General features: G+C 31.4%; 1 protein-coding gene across 1 annotated transcript; it reads left to right on the top strand.

Annotated features, from left to right (window-relative positions):
• Positions 1-7,477: 7,477 nt before the first annotated feature.
• On the top strand, positions 7,478-11,014 carry LOC142605330 (uncharacterized). Its single transcript, XM_075776787.1, has 4 exons — positions 7,478-8,078; positions 9,059-9,138; positions 9,231-9,272; positions 10,913-11,014. The coding sequence occupies exons 1-4, from the start codon at positions 7,695-7,697 to the stop codon at positions 10,914-10,916; spliced, it is 510 nt and encodes a 169-aa protein (XP_075632902.1). The 5' UTR covers positions 7,478-7,694; the 3' UTR covers positions 10,917-11,014.

The raw sequence follows: 11,014 nt of genomic DNA, 5'->3' as shown, positions 1-11,014 counted from the left end.
CAAACATTAACACGACACTGTTAAGCTTAAGCGGAGGAGTGTACCCAGCTAAAATCTTCCCACTTTCTTCCCTTAATTTCAAATCGTTGTGTGCTAGTGAAGGGTTAAACTTTTGCAAATATGTAATATGATCGATGTTGTTTCTTGAATTCTGAAAACCAAACGGTATTCCTTTTTACTTTATCCTCTCTGCTCAAAGTGAGCTATGTCTATGACAATCCAACAACCATATGACAAGTTAGTAGTTTAAAGCTTTTAGAGTTTCAAGACCTAGAAAGTGAAATTGCATTTTCAAACAAAATGACATTATTACATCTATAATATTTTCAAAGTACATATTTTTATAAGTTTTAATTGTACTCCTCATTAAAATTACCTATTTTTTATCCACCAGTAACAATATTACATTTAGAATTTGTTGTCAAACTAGACAAATATGATGAGTGCCTTCTTTATTGATGTGGACTTAAGAGTCACTGACTGACTGATACATGGAATGAGACACAGTTAGCCGAACGAGACTTCAATAAAAATTTTAAATGTATAGTAGAAACTAGGAAGGGAAGAGCCAAAAACTCAAAGTAAGAAATTGATGCAGGACAATCCAAATAATAACACGAATGTGAGACGTCTGGTACATCTCTCAAAGCAACGTGTACACGGGTTTCGGTGCCTTTTTTGCCGCGTGCTCTTTTCCCTTCATCTTCTTAGTTTCATTATATTTAGTAATATAAATACAAACCCACCTCAAATTTTGATTTTTTGTACATTTTTTTGGGGCCTTGATCGTGGCTCTTTTTCTAGAACCCGATCATAGAGCTATAGCTACAGCTCAATGGATTTGTTGCACAGAATGAAGAGAGCTTTGGTTGCTATATCTACACGAATCAATCCTCGTAAATCTGGTTAGTTTTTGCTTTTATTCAACAAGAAGTTTGCCTTAACATGCTCTCTCACACAAACTTTTCACTACCTCTCATATTTTTTCAGTGATCTTTTCAGTGTCCAGAGACTGTTGTTAATTCATATATTGTGATTTCTGATTGTGCATTAAATAACAAAAAAAAAAAAATATATATATATATATTTTATATGTTTCAGTTTCTTGTTTTGTTGGGAAAACTATTTCATTCTTTACCGGTAGTCAGTTTTGATGACATTGTTGTACTAAGAAACATGCATGAATGTGATCAAGTTTAAAATGAATGTGATTAAGCATGAAGTGAGTATTTATGTCACATCATTTATATTACGTATCAAAAATAAAGTCTTAATCTATTTATTTCACTTAAAAGATAGTAATTACAATAGGAGAAATTTATTGTTTTTCATGGCCAATAGATTTGATATGTAAAATTGTTGACAAGCAGGTGGTGGTGTAGGCCGAGGTGGTAGCACTAGTACAAGTGATTATGGTTTGTTGAAGCTAAGAGATGATGTACAGATGTGTGGTTACAAAGATGTGCAAGTTATGTGGAATATATTAAGCGGATCACAGATAGATCAGCAGATGGCTAATGCCGCAGCAGCAGTTGAAAGTGAAACCACAGTGGCTCAACCTCTCAAACGCAACAAGAAACGTAGACCCCTTTGGAAATTGTTCTTTTGGACTAACCATAGGGGCACATCCTCTTTGTTTAGTTAAATTATACTAGTAATTTGGTAGGAGAGACCTTAGTTTAGAAACATTTTGTGGCATGATTATCTACCAACGGGTATATATATATATATATATTGTATGTTGCTACGTACATTTCTTCCTGTAAATATCAAATATATATCTATATATATATATATATATATATATATTTCATAGTTCCTCTCTTTCTTCCAAAGTAAATATATTGTGCAAGTAATTTGTTCCCCATGAAATTTTTGAAGCAATGAAGAGGAGATCAAGAGAGAGGGGAGAGAAGGGGATTGGGAAATGTTATCCATTTTCATTGTTCGAATGTAATATAAAATTACACTAGACTTGTTAGTCCAAAGTGGATATTAATATGATGATTTAGAAAAACTAATGATGAGTATAGCTTGCATAAATTGAGCAGGCAAATTATCCAACCAAACACAAACATCAGCATTTTCCAATAACACCATGTACAACACATTGCTTTATTTGAAACAAAACTAAATTCCCAATGACAAAGACCAGGTGGCACTGAAACAAAGCAAGAAGATCTCAAATATTATCAAAATGGTAGAAGACTAGTAGTTTGTTTGTTTTTTTTTTTTTTTGATAAACAGACTAGTAGTTTGTTTGTTTGTTTGTTTTTTTTGTTTTGTTTTTTCTCCAAAATCCAAGGGGCTATAAGTAAATTCACCTATACCTTATAATTTTTTATACTATATTTAATGAGAAATTTCACTGAAGATAGGTTCCCTTGCTTTGCCACTGTACATCCATACACATACCATGTATTTCTTATCTACACTTATTATATTTCTTAGAAAATTTACGCAAAAAATGTAGTAGTTATCTATGGAAAAATAATTATAAGTTTAGAAATAAAATACAACTTGTGCAAAGCACTGGTTAGCAACTGATATATAAGAAAATTGACAACTGTTTATTATATACCAATGTTGAGGAAGAGAGTGAGAAAATTTACGATCTAATTACCAACTTTACTATTTGTAACAATTTACAAAACAAGCTTTTAAACGATACGAATCGGTAAGTCGCTTATTCAGGCAAAATATAAAGCACTCTAAAGCGGCATTGAACATTGGGTGATCTGAAGAAAAATTGTGATCCTTTACACAAAGGTTAAAATGATAAAAAGCACAATAATCTTTTACTACGTTTTCTTCTTTTATGATGATCTTGACATATCTTTAAGTTTTCTAGAAGGCAAATTTTAAATCTTCCTTCAACCGTATCAAGATTATAGAGATGATAATGAGTAGCAGTAACACTACAAAAAAACTGGCCTATTGCGGCGGGTGCGAAAACTGCCGGTATAGGTTGCCTATTGCGGCGCTTTTTAGGCCCGCCGCAATACATGAGATCTATTGGCCCGCCGCAATAGACCTAGTATATTGCGGCGTACTATTGCGGCAGGCTAGTGACCCGCCGCAATAGACCTCCTTTAGCGGCCTTCAGCTTAGATATAGCGACCCGCCGCAATAGACCCTGAAATTGTAGCAGGCCTATTGCGGCGGGTGCAAAAACTGCCGCTATATGTCACCTATTGCGGCTCGATTTTGGCCCGCCGCTATAGATGAGATCTATTGCGGCGTTTTTGTGACCGCCGCTATAGGTAAGGTTTTTGTATAAAATCAAGTTTTTATAGTTTACAATAACGCATAAAAGATGAGTTTCAAGATCAAACGGTAAATTACATCCGATTGGCATGAAAATTGGCATTCATGTTAAGAACATATAGAAAATGTGATCCAACGGTTGGAGTTTCAAAATATGAATTCAACAATAAGTTTTTTCTTGGTGTAACATTTTTTAGAATTACATCAAGTGTAACTTGAACCCAACCCTATATTTCTTAATTCGATGTGAATTTTGACAAATATACCGTTATATTACATTATCTTCATATATTTTGCATGCTTAAAAAATCTCAAGGTGATTAAAAATTAATAGTCATGTCATCAATCAATTGTTTAAATTCAAGTTTTTGTAGTTTAAAATAACGTATAAAAGATGATTTTAAAAATCAAATGGTAAATTACATCCGCTAGGCATGAAAATTGGCATGTATGTTAAGAACATATAGAAAATGTGATCCAACGGTTGGATTTTTAAAATATGAATTCAACAATAAGTTATTTCTTGGTGTAACATTTTTTAGAATTAAATCAAGTGTAACTTGAACCCAACCCTATATTTCTTAATTCGATGTGAATTTTGACAAATATACCATTAGATTACATTATCTTCATATATTTTGCATGTTTAAAAAATTTCAAGGTGATCAAATATTAATAGTCATGTCATCAATCAATTGTTTAAATTCAAGTTTTTGTAATTTAAACTAACGCATAAAAGATGAGTTTAAAGATCAAATGGTAAATTACATCCGATTGGCATCAAATTTGGCATGCATGTTAAGAACATATAGAAAATGTGATCCAACGGTTGGATTTTTAAAATATGAATTCAATAATAACTTATTGGTTGGTGTAACATTTTTTAGAGTTACATCAACTGTAACTTGAACCCAACCCTATATTTCTTAATTCGATGTGAATTTTGACAAATATACCGTTAGATTACATTATCTTCATATATTTTTCATGCTTAAAAAATTTCAAGGTGATCAAATATTAATAGTCATGTCATCAATCAATTGTTTAAATTCAAGTTTTTGTAATTTAAACTAACGCATAAAAGATGAGTTTAAAGATCAAACGGTAAATTACATCCGATTGGCATGAAAATTGGCATGCATGTTAAAAACATATAGAAAATGTGATCCAACGGTTGGAATTTCAAAATATGAATTCAACAATAAGTTATTTCTTGGTGTAATATTTTTTAGAATTACATCAAGTGTAACTTGAACCCAACCCTATATTTCTTAATTCGATGTGAATTTTGACAAATATACCGTTAGATTACATTATCTTCATATATTTTGCATGCTTAAAAAATTTCAAGGTGATTAAAAATTAATAGCCATGTTATCAATCAATTGTTTAAATTCAAGTTTTTGTAATTTAAAATAACGTATAAAAGATGATTTTAAAAATCAAATGGTAAATTACATCCGCTAGGCATGAAAATTGGCATGTATGTTAAGAACATATAGAAAATGTGATCCAACGGTTGGATTTTTAAAATATGAATTCAACAATAAGTTATTTCTTGGTGTAACATTTTTTAGAATTACTTCAAGTGTAACTTGAACCCAACCCTATATTTCTTAATTCGATGTGAATTTTGACAAATATACCGTTAGATTACATTATCTTCATATATTTTGCATGCTTAAAAAATTTCAAGGTGATCAAATATTAATAGTCATGTCATCAATCAATTGTTTAAATTCAAGTTTTTGTAATTTAAACTAACGCATAAAAGATGAGTTTAAAGATCAAATGGTAAATTACATCCGATTGGCATCAAAATTGGCATGCATGTTAAGAACATATAGAAAATGTGATCCAACGGTTGGATTTTTAAAATATGAATTCAATAATAACTTATTGGTTGGTGTAACATTTTTTTAGAGTTACATCAACTGTAACTTGAACCCAACCCTATATTTCTTAATTCGATGTGAATTTTGACAAATATACCGTTAGATTACATTATCTTCATATATTTTTCATGCTTAAAAAATTTCAAGGTGATCAAATATTAATAGTCATGTCATCAATCAATTGTTTAAATTCAAGTCTTTGTAATTTAAACTAACGCATAAAGGATGAGTTTAAAGATCAAACGGTAAATTACATCCGATTGGCATGAAAATTGGCATGCATGTTAAGAACATATAGAAAATGTGATCCAACGGTTGGAGTTTCAAAATATGAATTCAACAATAAGTTATTTCTTGGTGTAACATATTTTAGAATTACATCAAGTGTAACTTGAACCAAACCCTATATTTCTTAATTCGGTGTGAATTTTGACAAATATACCGTTAGATTACATTATCTTCATATATTTTGCATGCTTAAAAAATTTCGAGGTGATTAAAAATTAATAGCCATGTCATCAATCAATTGTTTAAATTCAAGTTTTTGTAGTTTAAAATAACGTATAAAAGATGATTTTAAAAATCAAATTGTAAATTACATCCGCTAGGCATGAAAATTGGCATGTATGTTAAGAACATATAGAAAATGTGATCCAACGGTTGGATTTTCAAAATATGAATTCAACAATAACTATTTCTTGGTGTAACATTTTTTAGAGTTACATCAAGTGTAACTTGAACTCAACCCTTTATTTCTTAATTCGATGTGAATTTTGACAAATATACCGTTAGATTACATTATCTTCATATATTTTTCATGCTTAAAAAATTTCAAGGTGATCAAAGATTAATAGCCATGTTATCAATCAATTGTTTAAATTCAAGTTTTTGTAATTGAAAATAACGCATAAAGGATGAGTTTAAAGATCAAATGGTAAATTACATCCGATTGGCATCAAAATTGGCATGCATGTTAAGAACATATAGAAAATGTGATCCAACGGTTGAATTTTCAAAATATGAATTCAACAATAAGTTATTGGTTGGTGTAACATTTTTTAGAGTTACATCAAGCGTAACTTGAACCCAACCCTATATTTCGTAATTCGATGTGAATTTTGACAAATCTACCGTTAGATTACATTATCTTCATATGGTTTTCATGCTTAAAAAATTTCAAGGTGATCAAAGATTAATAGTCACGTTATCAATCAATTGTTTAAATTCAAGTTTTTGTAATTGAAAATAACGCATAAAGGATGAGTTTAAAGATCAAATGGTAAATTACATCCGATTGGCATCAAAATTGGCATGCATGTTATGAACATATAGAAAATGTGATCCAACGGTTGGATTTTTAAAATATGAATTCAATAATAACTTATTGGTTGGTGTAAATTAGTTTGAAGTATTAAATTAATTTTTGAAACTATCCTATCCAATATATTAAATTAGTTTGAAGTATTAAATTAAATTAAATTTTGTTAAATTGAATTATTGAAAAATATTTTTATTAATTAATATATTTTATTTTATTAATTTGTAGTGTTAAGTTATATTTTATTAATTTGAAGTATTATATTAAACCTTATTAATTATTAAATTATACTCAATTAATTTTAGTATTAAAATATATTTACATAATTGGAGGTATTAATTATATTGTTATTAATTAGTAAATTATATTTTATTAACAATTGTAGTATTAAATTTTATTTTAGTAATTTGAAGTATTAAATTATATATTAGTTAATTTGTAGGATTAGATTATAGACAAATACAAGTCACATGTAACTGATGTAAGGATATATTTCTCAAAATATTTTGTCAACCTATATGCACCAGAAACTTAATTTGTAGCATAATAATATTAAAATTTGAAGTTAAATTATATAACTAAGCTTATATTATATTATATTATATTATATATATATATATATATATATATATATATATATATATATATTACTTACAAAATTTTAGGACTAAGAATAATTATTACGTTAAGAATTTAAACTTCTTTTATCAAATTTTTTTATAATTTTTGAAAGGCAATAACAACGTTGCCACAAATGGGTTGATTGAAACATTAGATATTAAATTACGTTCTTATCAAAAAGGTATAAGAAAGAAAACAAAAAGAAAAAAAAAAAAAAGAGCATGTCACTCTTTAGGAAAGAAAAAGAAAAAAGAAAAGTAAAAATAAAAGTAGAAAACAAAGGAGGATCAGCACAAAAAAAAAAAAAAAAAAAAATTAGAATTAAAAAAAAAAGATCAACGGATAAAAACAAAAGGCAAAAGTTAGGGTTTTTTTTACCCTATCAAATTTTCAGCCGCCCACTCTCTCTTCCTCATCCTCACCTTTTGGGTCTCTCTCTCCCTCGCTTCGACAGCTCTCTCTTCCTCCCTCAGCCTCGCCTTGCCTCGCCTCTCCCCTTCACCTAGCCGCACATCTCTGTCTCTGTCTCTTTGAGAAAACCCCAAAGCTTTCTCCTTGAGCTCGCATGAAATTCCGAACGAAGCTCGCAAACCATGCCAACCCCAGCTTCACCCTCAGCCTCAGCCTCAGCCTCGTCGAGCCATCGCCGCGCCTCGTCGGACCTCATGGTCCGAATAGGCTCCGCGGACTCGGAAATCAAGCTGAGGGCTCTCAGGGAGCTTAAGAACCAGATCGTCGGTAACCGCACCAAGAAGCTCTTCTTCCTCAAGCTCGGCACTGTGCCGGCTGTCTCTTGTGTCCTAGCGGAGGCCCAGGCTCAGGCTCAGGCTCAAGCTCAGGCGCAAGCTGACCTTCTGGTCCAGTCGGCTGCGGCGCTCGGTAGCTTCGCCTGTGGCTTCGACGCCGGAGTTCGTGCTGTGCTTGATTCCGGTGCTTTCGCTAATCTCGTCGCTCTTCTCTCCTTTCCGGACGATAAGGTGATTCCGATTTGTAATAATTGAATTCACTGTTTTCATAGAAGGATTTATATTAATTTGTCAGTATTCATGCATGATATATGCTAATGATATGTTCGTGGCTTGGCCACTGCAAAGGCATCTAATTGGGTTCCATATGTGCAATATGTTGTAGTCTTATTATATCATACTATAATATCTAGAAGGAAATGCCCTTTTGGGTTCCTTGTTAGGTGGATTTTGTATAGTGATAGATATATTATGTTTGAACTCATTGATATCAGTGATATTCGTTTTTGTGTGTTTCCCATGCATTATTAAATGAGGTCGTGTATGTATGATATGAGGGTCATTGAAGTTATAGCTTTTTTTTATTATCTAGTTGATGCTCTAGTTTGTTTTTTATTTTATTTTTATTGTTTATATTTTAAAATATTGATTAAGTTTAGTAATGCTATTGGGATTTTTATATAGTTGATGTAGACCCTTTTTTTATTATTAAATCTGCTTATCTGTGGTGTTAGTCCAATTGCACATCTGAGAATGTTTACTAGCTATTATTTTATTTGATTTGTCAATGAAAACTTACTAGATATAGGACAACTTTTGGAAATGCATCAGGTTATGTTGTGCAATGGCTTGTTAAATTCCATTGTATATAGTTATTTATTTATTGATAAAGAATATGTTCATTTGTGACCCTTTTTCCGATTTGCATTGCGGTTGTGTGACTGCCTTTTGAGTTTCTGTTCATTGCAGATTTTCCATTGGCCATTTTGTAGTCTAAATAGGTCAATTTTGTAGTCTAAATAAGTAGAAAAGGGAATATATGCTTAAAATTATGGAGGTTGGGTTTTCGTTGTTTGGGATCTGAGATAACGAAACATTTGAATTGAAATTCGTAATATGAAGAGCTTTTAGGAATGGAATTTAGTGTTAATTTTTTTTGAACATCAACAAGTTTCAGATTTCTGATGTGGTTTTGTTTATTGGAATTGCAGGTTGCTTTGGATATTGAGTACCATCACAATATGTTAGTGTCCCACCAGAAAGTGAATCCAAAGGAAGTCATTGTTGGATGGTAAATTTCATGATACTTTTAGATTTTGTAGCTATTGATTGCCAATGAGCCATAGCTAAACTGGGCATCTTATTCCTTTCTCTTCTTCTCAGCGCCGATCCCTTCCCTGATGATGTGATCGAGAAGCCGATGAGGTACGAATTTTTGTGATCAATTTGGTTTCTAGGGTTTTTTTTTTAATGCTTTGTATGGACAATTTAGTTGTAGTTTAGCTAATGAAAATTGCCAATTGGATTTGAATTGTGAGAGAAACCTTAGCAAAATCTAGTCAAACTTTAGCTTTGAATTTGTTTTTGTTTTTTTGCGTTTTTAAAATTTGTGAGAAAACTGAAAATGAAATCATTAATTGGTACATCTGTGAGCCCATTTGTGCTTTTAAGTTTTGTACAATTCAAATACAATAAGAAACTTAGAAATCTTTATTATTTTTGTCCTCTTGGATAGGTAACATAAAAATTAAATTGATAGAATGGGATAGGATAGGATAAACTTAAAAAAAAAAAAAAAGCCAAATTGCCATTTTATAAAAGCTTGGACATGTCACTAAGAAATTGAAATGTTGTGCCATTCAATGTATTGGCCATTGCTGTGGGTTACCATACATGTCCTAAGGAGCTTTTTTTTTCCTTACAGATATCTTGGTTACTTAAGAAAGAAAAATAATCAAGAAATGTATAGCAAAATAAAAATATTAAGAGAAACCCAAAGAAAAAATGACAGAGATATCTGGGAAAAAAAGTGAGGCGGCATAGAGAGGGGGGTTAGGCAAAAATGGAGATTGGGGGGTGGGGAGGAGGAGTACACAAGACCATCTTTGAGGGACTTTTTTCCCCCCTCCTTGGATGACTTATCTTGTCTTTGATTGCTTTTCCGTGGGCACTTAAAATGTTTTCAAGGTGACTAATACTGTCAAGCACCCCAAACGCATGAAAGTGGAACATTTTGTGCAAAAGGTTTATGCTAAAACAAACAAGCCCTATAAGTGGAGGGTTCCTGAGGCTGACTTGGGATTAAGATTTGTGTATAGTGTTATCATGCTTCATCCATTGCCAAGAGCAAATGCATCTGAATACGTGCTTAGTACTATAATTTATTAATTATTTTTTGATCTAGTTGCTCAAAGTGATGGAACTGAATGCTACTAAATGGTACTAAATGGCACACTAGATATTTAAATCTCTGTTCTATATATCCCATGGACTTCAACCGTATTATTGCTTAGTTTGCCTGTTGAATTGTATCATAACATAATTTGTAACCATCATTGCCTTTGTGCTACCCAGTGTTCAGTAGTTTCAATAGATTTTTAGTGCCATCTCTAAGGGTCACTTTCTTATTCTAGGTTGTGCCTTTTAAAATATGAAGTTCTTTTTCTTTCTGTGTGCATATGAACTGTTGGAAGTTGACTTGTGCCTAGCTATTAATCAACAGGTCTATCAGTATCTCTACTTAGGCACATTTTGATATTTGAAATAATGTGTATTTTTCTCATCTCAAGTAATGCTCATAAAGTTTTGTGCTCCTATATGCTTATATCAAGTAATCCTCACTAACATTTTCTATATTGCACCTTGTAAAATATCATATCATTTTAATTTTTGCATGCATGTGTGTGTATCAACTGTAAAAGTTGACTTGTGGTTGGCTATTAATCAACATGTCTATCAGTATCTCTTCCTAGGTGCTTTTTTTTTGTTTTTTATTTTTTTTTGGAACTAGTGTATGTGCTCATCTCAAGTAATCCTCATAAAGTTTGATGCTCCTATGTCTTCAGATAGCTCCAATTTATTTGGCATCATGCATAAAGCAGGGAATGGGTTTGCTAGAGATTTTATTGAGGAAGCAACCTGTTCAAAATAATCAAGTACTGCTTAAG

The sequence above is a fragment of the Castanea sativa genome, chromosome 7, assembly GCF_040712315.1.
Source record: "Castanea sativa cultivar Marrone di Chiusa Pesio chromosome 7, ASM4071231v1".
In the NCBI taxonomy this organism is placed as follows: domain Eukaryota; kingdom Viridiplantae; phylum Streptophyta; class Magnoliopsida; order Fagales; family Fagaceae; genus Castanea; species Castanea sativa.
The sequence above is the reverse complement of the archived record's forward strand: the minus strand, read 5'-3'. Positions and strand labels throughout refer to the sequence as shown.